Source organism: Nanorana parkeri, unplaced genomic scaffold, assembly GCF_000935625.1.
Source record: "Nanorana parkeri isolate BGI_ZX_2015 unplaced genomic scaffold, ASM93562v1 scaffold232, whole genome shotgun sequence".
Classification (NCBI taxonomy): Eukaryota; Metazoa; Chordata; class Amphibia; order Anura; family Dicroglossidae; genus Nanorana; species Nanorana parkeri.
In genome coordinates, this window is record NW_017306500.1 from 534,239 (window position 1) to 553,514 (window position 19,276).

Genomic DNA, 19,276 nt, shown 5'->3' on the forward strand with positions numbered 1-19,276 from the left:
TAGTGGTGAAAGTGTGCCCATTCTGGATACAAAAGCATTGACAAAATTCAATAATTGCACAACAAACTCACAGAACTGTGAGCATACCTTGCATTTAGCTTATCCTGTCACAAGTATAGCTGAGAGCCACCCCCATTCTGGTCTTGTCTTGGGAAAAGCAATGGTAATCGGCTGAAAAATATCCAACCCAGCCTATTGTTAGTACTACAGTGCAGAATTGGTCAGATTGTCTGCCAATAGTCAAAAATATTTTTCATGATTTCGAAGTCACAGGTTTGTTTTAGGTACATGAAGGCAGGCATCCATTGGGTGTTCATGAACTGTCAACATTTCCCATCTATTTAGCAATTTAGCGCATATTTGTCTATTAGCTTTGTCTTCATCAGCCAATGCGAACTCCCAGACTGGTTTTCCTGAATTAAGGCTAGGCCCTTTTGTCCTTGTGTATCCTGCTTTGGCTTTAGTTTCTAACCCTTTTTTCATGTGCCTGACCTGTATCCTGTTTCCTCTGATTATGCCTCATTGTATGACTACTATTTTCTGCTACCTCTCCTGACCTCAAGTCTGAACCTAATATTCTTCTTCCCAATTGGCTTGTTTTCCTGCTTTTTTGCACCTAACTTTATCCAGTTGTGGCTAACTATTGCCCTGCCTGGTTAAGTGACTAATGTTGTGTGTCATAATATCTGGCCTGTGGACATTACCTTTTCTGTTCTCACTGGCTCTGTGCCGATTAAGTCTGTATCTCTGCCATGGAGTTTTCAGGTCACATAATTCAAACCACACCACCAGCAACTCTGTAGAAGAAATGGCATTTCCAGTCCCTGCATTTGCTGAAAGCTATCTGCCATCAGCTAGCAACACCCAGTGTTACTGTCTGTCTATTTTAACTTGCATCTGTAGTCATGTGGATCCTGCCACAGACCACATGGTCCAGCAACACAGAAACATTACCTTCTTCACAAAATTGGGGGCTAGTTACCTGCCAAATGCATCTTTAGCTCGAAAACTATACTTATACTTTCTTACTATAAATACTTGTGTCGTTTTTTTGTTTGCTGTAATACAAAGAAGTGTTTAGTAGTCATAGTGGTGGTAGAGTTGCACTATGGTGCAGTTTTGTCTGTGGTACCATGCAAACTAAGGCAAGGTGGTGTGTTGATATTCATCTCAAAACATTTTCTTCTGTTTACCTAAGAACCGAGAGTCTTGAAAAGAGCACATTGATCTCCAGGCAGTGATGCATTTACTTAAGTACATAAACTGTGTTTTTCACCAAAAAGCAGCGCACATCTTTCTTTACACGGGCTTTGCCTGGTGCCAAATTCACCATCGCTTGCAGTATCCATTTGTCATCTCAGAAAGTTCATCAAATCGTCATTTACACACAGATCTGTTAAAGTAAAATAACCCTTTAATTGAAACATAATTAAAAACTTAGTGGCTCCTACATGAGCGATGGTTTGAGCCAACAGCATGACTTGAAAAAGATGCTATTGCTTGCTTCAAATATCATTCATGAAAGAGCTTTTCTGGTTGCCATGAAGCTTTTATTTAGCTATCAATAATAGACATGTGCAAACCATGATTTCTTCAACTTTCATCATTTGCACGTGAGCCTCTAAATGAAAGATTACAGTTGATTGGATTCATTGCACTACTGTTGACTGTTGTTTGGATTAATTGCACTATTTTTATTGTATAGGCCTGTGTATTTTAAACTGCATTTATGAGTTGTTTGCTGACACAATTTACTTTACTCTCAATAGCTTGCAACTGTCATGGGAAGACTGCAGAATGCTATTATGATGAAACTGTAGCAAGCAAGAAGCTCAGTCTGAATATTCGTGGGGAATATATTGGAGGTGGAGTTTGTGTCAATTGCTCTGAAAACACAGCTGGGAATAACTGTGAGACCTGTATAAATGGTTACTATCGACCTCAATGGGTAAAGTATTTAAATCATATTTTGTAATACCATTCTAATAAATACTGAACAGAAATTGTGTTTATATTCTCAAAAGGGCCTTTAACAAAGAAAACTAGGATAAACTAACATAGCTGTTATATAGCTTGTGGTGCCTGTACCCTTGTTACTATTTGGTTCCAGTTCACCTTGGACTGGATACCTGCAAGCCCAGGGCACAGGTACTTTGGAAATAGCAATTTTGTCAGAGCTGATGGAATACAATATATTACAAGCAGAGTCAGTGTTTAGCTTGTGTGACAAGGTACCATGCAAATTATTATATGGGATACCTTGTGATCCATTCCACTGCCATCATCTATTGAGTACTATTACTCAGCTTACTCAGCCAGCCAGTACTATTACTATTACTCAGCCAGTATTGTCAAGTCTTTTTCTAAATCTGTTTTCACGTAACTGCTTTCAATGCAATGTATAGTGGGCAGTATTTTTACTGCAGCCTTGGTGCATAACCTTACAATATAACAACATTGCATTTAATTGTCCATTTAACTGATCTTCCTTCCCTTTAGGAGAGATTCCTCTGTCAGGTGTCTCTGTCTTGCTGATTTAATAATTCAACATAATTTTATATCAACAGCATGAAACTCAAAACTAATTTCTACTCCATTCACCGGGTCATTAATAAGAGACTCCATAGAACAGTGACAGAAAGGGAGAGAAAATGCTGAATGTAATGGTTTTCATCAGAACATTGGTAGAGGGAACATTGTCTTATAGGGATACTTGTTCCGGTGACAAATGTCAAATGTAGGATTTCCCCACACTTCCTGTTGTATTTCTGGAACAGGAAGTAAAGAGAAAATAGTTTTGATTGTTTTACTTTAGTAATTCATACATTATAATATGTCTTCAAAATGTCCAGCATGTCTATTTTGAGGCATTTCATTTCATGCCAGTAATAGAGTGTTTCTATGTCCAGAAAGGAGATTTTAGTCAAAATCAAAAAGGCTTATTGGATTATGCTCTGGTCTTGTATTCCCATAAAATTACAATGAATGTATATGGTAGCAATGTGTAGCAAACCAGGAGAAATCCTGTCTGGGATTTATGCATCAACCAGATTCCTTTCATACAAGTTCCAGGACCTATACTCAGCCCCGGGTTTTACATGTCATCTGTAAAACCAGTTTAGTGTGGGTAAGGTAAACAGACAGTGCTCTGGAGCCAGGGGAGTAGACAGTCTGAGTCTGCTAGCGCTATAGGTTGGTAACGCTAGGTTTGCTAATTAGGGCTGTGTTTATGTGTAGTTAGTTCTGGGATACAGTTAGGTTATTGTTTTGAAGTTTTTGGTTTTATTTGAGCACTGTACAGCACTGTATAGAGCTTGTGTAAAGCATCAATAAAGCTTCCCCCAATTTGAAGAAAAGTTACTGGAGTACCTCAAGACTGCTCACCACCAGGGAGCATTGTACCTGCTACCTATTCCCCAGATCATATATGGTGGAGAATGAGGGCAAGTTATAGCAAGAAGCTGCTATTTAAAGGGTCGATACCTGAAGTGACAGAGATTGGAAGAATTATTAAAACAGTTGGTTTTGGCTAATGTAGTATAGCAGCAGGCTAATGTTACAAAGCAGGCACAAAGCTTCATTGGGGTTAGCATACTAAATATAATATTTATGCTTCTGAAGGCTATTTAAGGGTTATGCAAAACATATAGCAATAATGCGTTGTTTATTTTTTCAGCTGTTACCGAACCATCATAAACCTTGTCGCCCATGTGACTGTGACCCAATTGGATCTTTACATGGTGTTTGTGTCAAAAATATAAAGGAAGCTACAGAAGGTATTTTTTAATGTGCATAACTGTGTAACTGAATTAATCACGTCTGCTGAATTAATAACTTTTAAGATCTGTTTTTATCTGTATTCAAATTCAAATATTAAACAGTAATGCTTTTAAGATATCCATAATTCAGGTAATTCAGTGACCACTACTGGTTTTATACCATTTAGTCAGCGTTCCACATGGCTGGCTTTCTGTTATGCATGCAATCACCATGGATATATGGTGACATGGTGACAATAATAGCAGAAAGAAGGGAAGACTGCAGAAAAATTTGGGGGGATTGACCCGGCCTATGTTTGTGGCTATCACTGGCCACGAATCAGACAGGGCATATTTACTTTTTAAAATAAATTAAGGTAATAACAATTACAAATACAAGACAAAATAGTCAGACATACACAAGTAAATATCAACTTGATCCAGTAAACCAGATTTGCCTGAATTGAGCTTCTCGATGCAGAAGTGGTAATGCAAAGCCCTCCATCTTGATTTTGTTGACCTTTTTGAGCCATGGTATAAGGTGAGGCCATGGTCATTTCCTGTATAAAGGGGAACAGGCTGTGGCAGTATTCACTAGATGTATCAAAAGGAACGTTTTAAATGTTTTTTGGAGAGTTGGGCCAGATGCAGAAGTAGAACAGCTGAATTACCCCAAGTGCTATATTTGTGAGCTTGAATATGATACAACTAACCAAATACCAGAAGGTACAAAGTTGTGGAGCATATATGGAGTATTGTTCCTTCTTGTTGGCCACATTTTCAATGGGGGGAGGGCAGGCGTTGTGGATATAGTCAATGTAACATAGAAGGGACATAGTACCATCTGGTAAGAATTTTATATCCCGTCTACTGAATGGAGCTGGAAATTGAGGTTTAATGAGCATTAACCACTTGCTGTCCGGAGCAATTTCTTACATTCACACACGATAAAATTTGAATTTTTGGCTAGAAAAACAAACAATCATATATTTTCTGAAAGCAGAGGCCCTGTAGAATTAAAATATACTAGTTGCAGTTTTTTATGCTGCACGGTATTTGTGCAAATATTTATCAAACAAGTATTTTTAAGATGAAATACACTAAAATAAAATTTAGTGCACAGAAACAGAATATAATACACACTTTTTTGGTAAAATATACAATATGGGGTCATGCTGGGTAAATAGATACCAAACATGTCAAGCCTTAAAATTGCGTGCGTCCGTGAAACCACAAAAAAATACAATAACCAGGGGAGAGAGACTTAAATTGTTTTTGCATTTTTCATTTTTTTATCTGTTGCTTTAATTTTTACAATTTGTTTTACACTCAACTTTATTGCTATCACATAGGGGGCTAACAAGCCCCCTACGCAATAGCAAATATAATGTGACAGGTCCTCTTTATGGAGACATCAGAGGTCTTTTAGACCGCTAATGTCACCTAGGGACCCCAAAGAAGCTGATGAAGCAGAGATCTGCTTCACCAACTTCTTCTTCTGGCTTTAGGTGCCCGAGAATGTGCACAGAGACACCAGAAATGATGTAATGCACATCACTTCCAGGTCCAGTGATCGGAGGAGAGATCAGCCACTGGAAACCGGCTGATCTCCCTCCGATATGTAAGGGGAGACCCACCATTCCAGTTCCGGGCTCGCACGGGGGACAGCGGAGCCTGGGAAGCCGACGGAGGCACCAGTGGTGGCGGAGGTGGGGGACACAGCGCCACAGCGTACAAGCGATCCGGCACCTGTATAGGCACTGGATCACTTGTATGTAAACAGAAATCATCTGCTGTTTAAAATGGTACCAAGAACACGGCTGCAGCAGGCTTTGTGAGCTCCCCATACAATGTAGGGGGAGCAGTCCGAAGAAGAATTCAAGGCAAAATAAGACCGTAGGTCCCGAGTTACTTCTGAGACAAGTGCCGGGTCAGAGATGAGATATTCGTTCAAACGCCAATGCCAAGTAGTTTGACCCAAGTCCAGGGTTACCCAATGGGGGCATGATCAGAGAGAGAGAAATATTACCTATATCAGAGCTTGTGACAGAAGCAAGGGAGCTGTGTAGGACAAAGAAAAAGTCAATACATGTGTAGGTATTATTAGTATGGGAGTAAAAAAAATAATCCCGAGTAGTAGGATGGTAAATCTGCCAGACATCCACAAGTTGGAAAAGGTGGAGGCACTTTCTAACTCACTTTAGTGCTGCATAAGAGAGGTGGGAAGGGGACCTGTAGAAAGAGGAAGGGGGCTTGCCACTGAAACGCGTCAATATTGGCTGACTGCGGTCGGTGGACGGTGATGTGACCGGAGACTACCGTGTTACATGGTCGGGGATATGCCATGTTGGGTTAACAGACAGTGTGGCCTCTCATTTGTTGTTAAAGCCTGATGAAAACGTTTGTTTGTGAGTACTTTTATCCCTTGTTTTATTTATTGTAATAAACAATTTTACACACGGAGGTGGCGCTCTGTTCCCTTTTGTTTTCTATATTCGTGGTGGAAGCCCCAGAGCCTTGGATGAGCAGCCCCTCAAGTCTGTGTAAAAAACTGTGATAAACTGTTGAAAACTTTGAGTGTGGAACAGCAAGTGGATTGTTCAGAGGTTTCTGATAGAAGAGACACATAAAATCTCTTCCACCAACAAAAAACACCTGCTAGCAATTTGTTTTTTAATTTTAAGTACTGCTTTAGCTGCCTATTTACTATATAAAATAATACTAGTGATAAAGTAATTGATATCAACATGCTAAATATATTTTGGCTGATTTACTTGTTAATTTTGAAAAGTAACCCTTTATAATCTAACTCTAAAAGAAAACCACTCACCAATGGGCATCGGAAATAAACTGAATTTCCACATATGAATTAGTATAAAAGCGTAAACTTACCTCTTTGTTGTTGTTTGTTATTTGATTATTATATACTTGCATACTCCCTGTCAGAGTGGAAGTTTTGGGATGAGTTTCAGGCTAAAAAGGTATCCTCTCTCCAGCCTGACCACAGTGCTGATAACACACATTCTCAAGATGTTACAAAATATTTTTTTTGTCAGGGCTCATAAACAAACAATATTTATTTTTGTATTTAATCATTTTTAGGCTTTTTGAGATAGTTGGAGGGTGTATCAGTTATTAGCTAGGAGCTCAAGCAGAAGACAGGTCAACTTCTATGTGTGTCTTATAGCCTGACACTGAATTGACATTTATTTTCTGATGGGAAAAGCATACAACAGGATAAAAGCAGAAGCCTTTGCCAAGAAGTGAGGTTGCACTATTATAGCAATTTAACAGAAGAGATTCTGATCATTACAAATGCTCATTCCTGACTAGTTCTCCTTGAAGGAATTTGGTACAGAGAGAATATGTAGGCCACTAATTTCTCATTCTGAAAATGCTAGCTTTATGGCTGTTATACTAATTCAATGAGTTCAATTCCTTGTTAGGCAATGACCTGAAACAATATGACTGTTTAATCCGCATATATTTCAGTTTTTGGAAAATGCAGGAAAGTTAAATCACCTAAGGAATCAGAAGCTGGTAACAACTCAACCTTCCAGACTCCACTTATTGTGGAAATAGCCATTTTAAGTGGATTAATCTTATAATCTCATTGCATGAAATGTTGTATTTTAAAGGTCAAACACTTATCCATAAAGGCGGAAACTGGATTATTTGAGCTATTTGTGCTAATGATGCAACCTGTTAATATTAAAGATTCATATCAAGGATGATTTAATTATTTTTAAATGACAGCTGTTTCTTATTCCTGTCCTTCATCAGTCTGCAGTCTGTTCTAATTAGTTTGAATTAATAATAGGTAATGTTCTACACCTCTAACTGTCATATTCTTTGAAATGGCATCTTGTTTTCCTGAATTCCTCTCCCATTTACTGATTAGTTTGTGCTGACAATGGTTTACTAGATCTTTAATGTGCCTTATAAATCTGCAGTTTAAAATATCTTAAAGTTGTTCTCCATTGTAATGTTAAAGTTAAATCATGTTTGAAAAACATTCAGGTAGTCATTCACAGATACTCGTTCATCTCACAATCCAGTTTCTTCTACCTTACTTCTGTTGATCTAAGTAGGTAGTAGCAACTGCATTATTTGTTTTAAAATTGATGTACATTAAAAAATTCAAATATCAGTGTGATTTCACAAAAAATTACAATTCAGTAAGCATTTTAATAACTTTTTTACCTAGACTTATTACCTGGTTCCTGCTTTTGTAAACCTGGCTACGGAGGGGACAAATGTGAGCAATGTGATTTGGGATATATTGGCTATCCAGATTGTGCACCTTGTAACTGCAGTGTATTTGGCAGTGAAAATGAAGACCCATGTGTGGATCCATGTATTTGCAAGGTAGGTAATTAGTACTTTATCTATATATTTGTTATAAGACAATGTTAATGTGAGCCTGTGCTAGACTGTAGACATTAAAGTATTTACATATTCGTACAAGCAGTAAAAAAGCCTAAAAGCTAAACTCTGGTCAAAAATGAGTGAGTTTGTGTTGTATTCAGGCATGGTATTATTGTTTGCAGGCCTGTTCAACATGTGAGTGGCTGTTTTTATTGTCTCCTGCACTACATGGCAGGTTTGCATCTGCTTCAACTAGGGATGCACCGATATATCGGCCGAAAATGGCACTTTTGGCATAATGCCGAAAGTGCCATTTTCCTGCCGATACATCGGCGCATCCCTGATTTCTTTCCTCCCCGCTGGGCGCTGCTCTATGTCCCAGCGGTGAGAAGAGAAAGTGACAGCCGGCCAAGCGCTGTGGTGGAGAGCGCTGTGAGTGGCCGCCGTCTCCTCCCACACCGCTCTGCCGCCTGGTTTGTACATAATTGAGGATATGGTATGTTAACTATAGCCTCAATTATGAATGAATGGGAAGTGATCTACATCACCTCCATTCATTCATAGTCGTAGTTATAGTAAACAAACAATGTTCTCAATGAACAGGGACACTCATAGTGGATTCCTGTTCATTGATAACAGGGGACACAGAAAAAGAGATTGAGGACTTTGTGTTCTCAATCTCTTTTTCTATTTTAAAAGGGAAATATCAGTGGTCTGTTTCGACCCCTGATATTTCCCCCGAAGCCCCTAAAAGTAAAGTAAAAAATAAAAATATTTAATACAAAAATGAATAAATACAAATACATATAAAAAAATAAAACGTTTATAAAAAATAAATAAAAATAAAATATTTGAAAAATAAAAAACATTTTCGGTATCGGTTTCGGCCTGACATTTTAAAATTTCCATTTCGGTGCACCTCTAGCTTCAACCACCCTTATCTATCAGATATAGCTGTCATAATGATTTGCCAAATCTGCTGCACATGGGACAGCCAATAGTGTCTGTTGGTCTGACCTACACATATACATGCAGCCTCGTTCACACCTGAACGTTTTGTAGCGCGTTCTACGCTCGAAGAACGCTCTACAAAACGCTCAAAAATATAAATTGCATTGGAGTCAATGGACTCGTTCCCACCTTGCCGTATTTCCCCCGTCCCGAACGCGCTACAAAATGGCCCACGCCTGAAAAGGTACAGGTACTACTTTGGGCCGTTTTGTAGGGCGTTTTCCATTGGAATACAGCCAAGTAGCCTTCGGAATCGCGCGACGGTCGTGCAACTTTTTTACCGCGAATCGCGGTAAAAAAAACGCGCGACAGACGCGCTTTTGCAATACGCCTAGGTGTGAACCCAGCCTTATATAAGGAACTGTTAACTGATAGTTAACAGTAGTTAAAAAGGGAAAATGCTTTCTCACTATGTTGCTAAATTGCATTGCACACCTCAAACAGAAAGATCACAATGAAATGTTTTGAATATTATGAATCTCAACGTACAAATATATTATTCTATAGTAACATGCATATAAGACCTTCATTTCCTGCTGCATGTTGTGTGCTAGAATAAAGCCAAAACCTGTCCCTTTTTCTTGATCCCATTGCTATAGGGTAACTTCAAATGTACCTTTACAGCAATTGATGTAGGAGCCATTGTTGAGAGTTAAGTGTAAGTTAGGAGAACACTTCTCCTTAGGAGGCATTTCATTAGTGGTCTACAGCCTTTGTGTTAACCTTAGTCACACTGAATTATAACAAGTAGTTAGGCTGTAGACAAAAGCTTGCTATAAGCTACATCAAAAGCAGATGATACCCACATTTGGTACACAATAAACTGTCAGGAAGACCACTGCACTTTTCTTAATTAAAACTGAACATTAAGTACATGTATGAATTTTAACAGTATATGTATATATATTTATGAAAACTAAAAAAACAATACAGATGAAATATGAGATCTCAAAATTCTCTTTCTAGGAAAATGTTGAAGGTGACAACTGTCAAGTTTGTAAGCGTGGATTTTTCAACCTTCAGCGTCAAAATCCCAAAGGATGTGATCAGTGTTTCTGTTCTGGAGTTTCAAATAATTGTATAGATTCACGATTTACTTATACCAAGGTAAGAACATACATGAATGCTAAGTTTCAAAACATAATAATAGCAATTTTGTTCAAACCAAGAGAGGTTTATTGAACAGGATGCAGCTAAAGAATGGGGTCAGAGAGTGGATTTGTAATGTAAAAAGGGTTATGTTTATTGAATATACAAAAATAAAATAATGTTCACATTAATCGACTGCACATTTAAATACCACTATCCCCACACCCTTAAAATTGGTCATTGCAATGATCCTTTCGTACAGATCAACGCTCACACACAAACAGAGCTAGCTGAAAAATATTCTCTGGATCTTCAGGTGGTCCTTAATTATGAGGGAACAACGTTGGACTAAAGTGAAGGAGTGCAATATTGCATGTGGCAAATGCCTGGAGATTTCCTATTGAAACCGCTTGATGTGTTTCTCTGTTCCTTGAAGTGTCTTTGAGTTGTTGGTTAGTGGAAATAAATAAAACAGCAGCAGGGGGTTGTTTTACTTGCGCAGCAAGTGAGAGTCATTAAGTGTGTGAACTCTTGATTAAATCGGGGTGAGGTTCTCTGTGTACACCAAACCATTTGTTCTAAGTTTCAAAACATATCAAAACACATCTGTAGCAATCTGGTGAATGTGAACCCTCATCATTGAGGCTTCATCAATGCCTCATCCCAAAAATCCATAAATCACACACCTGTTATTTCCCTAGTGTGGCTGCATCAATGTTTTTATCTTACCTCTATGTTGTAAATGCTGATTCCTACTATATAGTCATTTGTTTCTAGTAATTTACCCCTAATTTATGTAAGTTGTTTTTTTTTTTTGCTAAATTGTTAATTTTATGTTGATTGACAAGGCATTTTCCAAGGACATGTGCACATCAAACAATTACATTATTGTTAATTTCTAATAAACTAACTTTTTATTCTTTAGATCACTGATATGAATGGCTGGTACCTTAGAGAAGTAAATGGAGACCTCAGAGTTGCCCCAACTAAAGATGGATTTGATGGACCCCAACAACTGAGTATTAGAACTGCAGATGCACAAGCTCGGGGGCTGTTTGATATCATGTACTGGTCTGCACCAGCTTCATATCTGCAGAATAAAGTAAGTCAACTTTGATGCAGTATTTTTCTCATTCATTCTGGTTGATTGCATCAGGCTTCTCAAACAAATGGGAATGCTGGGATAAAAAATAAAAAATCAATACACCGCTGAAACTTGACAGTGTTGCAACCCAAAAATGAAGTGGATGTAACTAAAAGGCAAACATCAAACATTTCAAATACAGAAACTGAAATACCTGTCGAGCGTTAAAACTGAAGGTCTGTGGTGTGACAACAGTTATAATAGCATAAGATGGGATCTTAAGTGCTTTGGATCCCGGTTCAAAATGGAACTAGAGCCTCTTTGTTATTAATCATATTGCCATGTACCAATTCACCAAAAATTTTTAAGAAATACACAGACATATTTCCAGCTAACTGAGTTATGAATCAATGCTGCCTGGTCCCAAGGGGTTTCAATGTACAAACCATCAGCATAGTTATACTTTTTTTCAGATTACACTGGTTTCAAGGTGTTTTTTCATTAACCCTTCTAAATGTGGATATGTACTTGGGTATATTATACTATGCTACATTATACCAAATGTAGCATAGTTTGAATTCACTGCCTACTTTACAGTGCAATGCAAAACTATCTTTGGCACATCCTAAAGTAGCTGGAAATAATTTTAGGTTGTTGGAAACTATGTTCATGATGGCATTCTTCTTAAATGTGAAACAGAGACAGGACCAAGCATTTGGCAGACTGAGGTGTATTTGTCAAGGATTTTACAAGAAATTCACCCATCTTTCACCGTAGATACACTTTTTTAAGATGTTCTACACTGAGTGGCGAGATTATTATGACCACCCCATCAGTACTTCGTTGGGCCGCCTCGTGACTCCACGAGATGTTAAAAGGTGATGCGAGGAATCTGACACTGCACTGTTGCCCTTCTGTTGTCTTGTACCAGTCTTGCCACTCTCCGTTCTGCCCTAACATTGACTAGTCGTTGACGGCCACAATTCGCACGTTCAGACCCAGATTTTCGGTTGACAGTCCAGTCTTTAAACACTTTAACAACAGCTGCTCTTGAACATTTAACAAATTCTGCTGTTTTGCTGATACCCGATCCATGGTTTAGAGCACCAAAAATCATCCCGCGTTCAAAGGCTGTTAAATCGCGTCAGAGGAAGTCAATAGTGACGAAATGCATCAGGTGGGCGGATCTATGCGAGCATTACAATCATAGATTACTGACATTACTGACATACTACACTATGGGAAGCCTTTTTTTCTCTCTCTGAGCACAAGCGAAGATGGAGGAATAGTTTTACACGATTTTGGAAAGATAAGCCAGAGTTGGGAGGAATCTACCCCAATTTATTGTCGGATTAAAAACAAAGGAGAGGATTTGGTTCTATATAGATCAGCAAAGCGCTAATTGTTCATCTGAAATATGGTGAGCAATAGGAGTCGGTGAGTGCGGCCAGATCTTATCTTTGAGCACGGTGGAGACTGGAGAGCACTGATTCACTAATTGTTTTTGCATTCACGGACGTGGTGTTGATTATTAAAGCAGGGAGATATATCCTCACATATTTCAAGGACTTTATTGTATCGAGAAGTAATGGACTTCACACATGGTTATGTACATTAGGTGGGAGTTATACAATCACTTGTGAGATTCAACACAGGCTTTTCTATATGTACACATTTTATGAGATGTACTAGCATGTTTTTTCCCCCCATGTTTACTATGGTTTATAGTGGTTTATAGACCATTAGACCTAGAGTTTTTTGTTTTTTTTACTATCATCAGCACAGGCATTGTGCAACACAGGTGTTGTGTATGACACACAATTGTGTATCCTTTTGTGACAATTTCACATTTTATACTATTTTTTTCACATTTTAGGAATATAATTTTTGAGTTTGAAGCGCAGTGCTATTTCCTTTTTTCCTATTTTGGGTGTACTCACCTATTAAGCACAGCTGCTCTTAGAGTGTTATTTGATTCCTAGCGCAGTTTTTTTCCTATCTAACATTACTCAGTGTACATTCCATGGTCACCTTAAACTGTGCCAATGATGAAAACGTTCCCAGTGCTTAAAAACTATTTGAGCAGTGAAAAAGGGGAGAGCTATTCTCCCCCAAACTTTGACCTGCCAGTGCTAGAGGACATCTTTGGAAATTGCTTGAACCTGGAAAGTTAAATGTTTGTTGAAAAACAACAATAAATAATTTTTTGTGTGGTGTTAGTTTATTTACCTTTGTATCTTATCCGCATGCATTGGTGGGCTGGACCCCCCAATGAGAATGCATGGGTTCACCAATGTGGGCACCTCCTCCTGGGCTAGGGTGCTTTAGGGGACCCCCATTATTTGGGGAACCTTCTCCAAGTAACTCCCCTATGCTGAAGGGCATGATAATTGTTTTCACCATATCAGCAGGGGACGCACTCTTGCCACCCCCTTGCTATAAGGATATTAATCTGCATTCCTGGCATGCCAGACTGTTTTTTTTTTTTTGGAGGGGAGCGGGTGGACACGCTGTTTGTTAACATTTTTATTTGAAAATTACATTTAATCCTTCTAGTGCTGAAACTGTATATTAAAAAGGTTTCAGTACCATGGAAAGCAATGCATGTTGACAAATGAAAAAGAGAACATTCCTGTTATTTAGCAAGATTCACCCAAAATATTCCCACAAAGATTCACCCAAAGTGAAAAATAGCTTTTACTGTACTATCAAGATTTATCCTAGTAGGATTTGAACTAACACGATTTGCCCAGAGAAATGTAATTAATTACAAAATTCTGGATGAATACCACTGAATCTTACTTGGGTGAATTTAGCTATTTTTTCTAAAATTTACCAGGGAATCCTTGATAAATACACTTATTTACAATTGTTAGCGGAGTCATACCATTTTACCCCAGCCAAAGTGTGTCACCATAGTTGGCATAGTAAGATCCTTCCTTTCTAATGCTTCCAGCCCATGTCAAAAGGTTATAACATCAGTGATTGACGATGAATCTTAATTCACACACTATATTAATGCAGATCATGCACTTGCAAGTATCCACCACAACCACTGTCACAAAAGTGCTTAGCTTATACACTGGACAATACAGCATAATGCAGTATTTCTCAATTTCACTCCTCACGTACCAAAGACAAGTCACGTTTTCGGTATTTCCCCCAGCTGCAGAAATTACATATCCATGGACTGAGATTTTATCACCTGCACATGACTGAAGTAACCCTTAGGGCCCATTCACACCAGCTTAGTGCATCATAATGCACAACAAAAGACTTAAAATCACTCATGCAGCATTTTTGGTAGCACTGCACTGTATGCACTTAAAATGTAGGAGTTAATTGTGTGCTGTACATTTGTCTTCATTCATCAACCACAGACTAAGAAGATATGAGGCTTACCATCTCTGTTGGTCAAAAATCTCAGCTGGCAGTTTTTTTCAGAATATTTATGGTCACCATCAGTAATGCAACAAAATTCTTACATTACAATAATTTATTTATCCAATTATGTAAACAATTGTGATTGGTCCTAGACTAAAAGGGATGCAGCTGGGCACATGTGCCACAGTTTCATACAAGACTAGAAATTTTTAGCAAAGTCTTTATCTGTACAATATAATGACTCACACTCACATCATCCCCGATTCAGCAACAAGCCTTCTCTCTGGTGGATGGCCTTTGACACAGCCAACCAGTTCTCAGCTACCTCAGTAGAAGGCTAGGAGGTGTGGTACTTGAAATTTGAGCAATGTGTCCCTAAACATCTACAGCATATACCTGTGTGCTCTGTGACCCCCTGTGACTCATGTGCTTTTGTGTCCGCTAAGATTCCTGTACTACCATCTCCCCTGAGACACCTGTGCCTGCATTATCCCTTCACTCCAGTGACCCCCCATTCCTGTGCCTCAGCGACTCCTGCACTCGTGTCTCCAGGGACTCTGTGACACCTGTGCACTTTTTGACCCCTAGTGTCTCCAGTATCTCCATTGCTCCTGTGTCCCAAGAACATCTATGTTTCTAGTGCTCCTTGTGTCTCCAGCACTCTTGTGCCTTCAGGTACTCTGTGACCCTCATGCACTCTAGTCACTCCCGTGTCTCCAGTGACCCTGGCGACTGTTTTTTTTTCAGTGTACCTGGTGAGCCCTAGGTGCACCTGTGTCTACAGGGACCCTTGGGGTCCCTGAGTGCTCCTGTATGAGACATTTGTGTGTCATGCAGTGACCCTAGAGAATCCTGTGTCACATAGTGACCCCAGAGTATCCAGTGTCATCCTTTGACTCCATTGTGTAGTGTACACCTTTGTGCTTCTACACAACATAAGGTACGCTCCTGTATTTCTTGGGCTGTCTCTCTCCCTGTAGATACGGACCCGTGTCCATGAAAATATCAGGCTCTAAGCTGCACAAATAAGCTCCCGGTCAGGTGACCACTAATCCATATACTTTTGGATATATTTGTGAAATAAAAAAAAATCAATTATGATTTTGTAGAACAGGAAACCATTTGTTTCTTAAGCTGGCACGTTATTTTCCATTTTTAAAAAAATGTCTTTTACTGGACAAATGAAAACCTGTATTCTATTGATGAACTATTTAAATGTTCCATCCCTAATGGCAGCTCTAAAAAAATTACCATTGTATTGTTGCATGGACTAGGCTTTTGCCAACATCAATGAACAAAAAGAATTTCATACGCTCCCGCAGATATTTATTAGTATTTTATCTCTATGTTCCCATTCACTGAATGGAATAATTGTAGCACTATGTACAAAATGTTTTAACATACCTATTTTTTTAAATATAATACTGTGGTCCTTTGTGATTTTGTTTCAGCTTTTTCTGTTTGAATGAAACAATTTGACTTAATAAGTGAACCATATAAATTTTTGATATTTCAATAATACTGAAAGCTCTTACAAATTACCACTGTACATCTTAGCTGTCATGTTATATCATGTGAATTATAGTCACTGTGACATTTTTTACTTGAGTGATTAAGAATCTTACCATCACAATAATTCTTTCAGGTTTGACTTGTTATTTATTTATTTTGCATTTATTTCTGACAAGGATTGTAAAGTGCAGTAGGAGGTATCATAAGGAAAAGCATTACAGTCTATGGGAAGATTAGGACTATTAGGTTTTAATAATAGCATACTCCACAGGAACTAAAATGAGCACATAAATGTCAGTTAATTGCTATTTATTGCAAAAAAATTAATTATTGTCTGCCAGAATACATGAAAATATATTGGGTTATGGATAATAAAGAGATAAAAAAAGTCATAATGATGTCCGTGGCAGTTACACTAGGATAACTTTTGCTTACTAGTCAAAATACATTTATATGAATAAGTTAAGCATACACTTTAATGTGAATCTTTTCTGTGTGTATAAATAAGCATTTAATGAGAATACTAAATATTATATACTTCTTACGCTGTAACATCTTTTAAAGTGAACCTGTGTCCACACGATGCATAGAGAAGTATTTACATATTCTGAACAAGCAGTATGAACACTTTACAACAAGCCCCCATTCACCTATGTAGCTATAGGCATTTTGGAGAAATTAATGTAATCAAAATTCACAACAGATTCACTGAAATCACAGCTACTTCTATGGAGAGCATAATCTTGGCTACTGATGCAAACATACAAAATGTGCTTGTAAGCTATAAGAAACTGACTGATACCAAAACTTAGATTAACATCATAAAGTGTATGTATAGTCAAAACTATTTTTTTAAATTTATGGATGAAAATAGTAAGCACTGAGCTCCATTACAGATATTTTACCACACTTCCTACGATTGATAACAGTTTACCAGATGGAAACTCAGGGGGACTCTTCAACTGCAACACAGGCAAAAATAAAAAATAGCTTTTATTTTAGCTGTCTAAGGAAACATTAGCCCTGTCAGGTTTGTATTTCTTTTTGTGTCTTTAATGCAGGTTTTGCTTAATTTCCTATCTGTTGAAACTGTTGTTGGCAGCAAAGGAAGCAAGAGTCCCGGGTAGCAGTAAAAACCCATCAGGAGATTTAACCCTTCCAAAACAAAAATAAAGATTTTGGCTTGACAAAAAAATAAACACAAGTTACTTTTTCTGAGGCCTACTTATGATTAAAATTTGCCTATAGAAAGCAGTTAAATTGTTAATTTATCAGTTGTTTAATTTCTCCTGGAAAACAAACAGCTGACATTTTTTCATTAGTTTTTATAAATATGGATTTGATGTTGTTTGTAAATGTATTTAAACCCAACTTCAGCCAAACCTTTCTTTTGATATTTTAATAGATTGGGAAGTGAAAATAGTTTATTATTGATTTTACTGCTGTTCATGACCCCTTCGGAGAGATATTACCTCACTACCTATTCCCCTGACAGCATGTGACTGCAGGGCAAGAAATGGATGGAGTGGTTGTTTATAGCAGAACTCTAGCCAAACAGATAAAAATGTATATCCCAATAAAATAGATAAAATAACAAAATCAACTTTTGCTGCAATGTTCACCTTCAATTGAGAGATTTCTTCTGCAGTACTTCTTTTCTGCCTTTAGATGTCCCCAGTCTGATCACCAGCATCATTCAACCCACTTCCTATGTCATCCTGGGACTGCCCCAGTTTGTGACTGGACAGTAAAAGGGGAGGCAGCTATCAGTACTAGGATTCGGGCTCTGCCTATAAGACTAAGCAAAACTCATCTGGGACAGTCCATTCCGGGGAAGCAATGGTGATTTGCCATCTCGCCTTTAAAACACATCAACGGTGCTCGTGATAGTGTTGCTATCTTTGTGTGCTCCTACTTGACCCAGCTTCTCTCCCCTCAGAATATATTGTGTATGACCTGGCTTGTTTTGATCCTGCTCTTCCTCACTGCTGATTCGGTACCATTTGAACTCTGATGTACACGTGTGTGACCCGGCTTGTCTAGACTACACTTTTGCCTGACTCTACTGTGTAACCAGACTCAACATTACAACTCTGACCTGCTCCTGCTAGTCTGCTGACACCAGTCTCTTGCTGCTTCACCTATTTCTACAGCAGTACACCACAAGTACCAGCCAGCCTCCACCAAAATCTGCAGTGGTGCACTACAAGTACCAGCCAGCCCCCACCTACATCTGCATAGATGCACCACAAGTACCAGCCAGTATGTTTTCTTTACTAACCTGCTCATCATATGTGCTCTTCTTTACTGAACTCTGTGAACAATCAGCACATCTGAACTGTTTTACCTGCTACTTACCTCCTGACATGGCAGCAGCACAACAATGAGCTTATCCGTCTGTCTCTCCTATCAGTCTGCTTCTTGTCATCACATAAACTGATTCTCTCCTCATACTGCTTCTTCCTTTCACACTCCAACCTTGCTGTACAACCGCTGTAAGAGGCTAACGCCAGGTCAAGTTCAGGTACTTAAACTGCTTGAAAAAAATAAAAAATACATTTAATGATGTAAGAATGCTTACAGAAGATCATTAATTTGTGTCTTTTATATCTGCCTTGAGTTCATTTTTAAGGAACAGGAAGACGCAGTCGGTAACCTGACTATGGTTTTAACACTTTCCAATTTAGTACTGGTGATTTAATTGCAAGAAACATATCCAAAGGGATCCCTCTCATAAACATGTTGTACATCTTGCAAATTAGCAGTTAGAAATTCTTCATTTGGTATGAATACTTTTGAAAACATATAACAGTGGGAGTATGGGTGCATCATCTTTTATCCAGTGTAAGGACAATAGACAGTCCATGGTTTACAACTTTTGTGTAATTATGAAGTGAAAAGTTAAATATACACAAAAGCTAAAAACATTTCAGAGATACAGATAGCAAAGCAAAGAGCAAACTAATTGCAAAGATCTTCAAAACAAAGTAGGGTTTAGTTCCCAGGGTTTAATAATTCCCAAAAATATTTTGTTTAAACCCAAGGGGGCAGGAGAGAGGGGGGGGGGGGG

General features: G+C 38.3%; 1 protein-coding gene across 1 annotated transcript in view; it reads left to right on the forward strand.

Moving 5' to 3' along the window:
- The window catches only part of LAMA2 (laminin subunit alpha 2), a 646,095-nt gene that overhangs the window by 215,955 nt on the left and 410,864 nt on the right, over positions 1-19,276 (forward strand). The window contains exons 8-12 of the mRNA XM_018556291.1: positions 1,770-1,948; positions 3,677-3,776; positions 7,966-8,126; positions 10,104-10,244; positions 11,152-11,328. Coding sequence (XP_018411793.1) covers positions 1,770-1,948; positions 3,677-3,776; positions 7,966-8,126; positions 10,104-10,244; positions 11,152-11,328 — 758 coding nt within the window. The remainder of the gene's footprint in view (positions 1-1,769; positions 1,949-3,676; positions 3,777-7,965; positions 8,127-10,103; positions 10,245-11,151; positions 11,329-19,276) is intronic.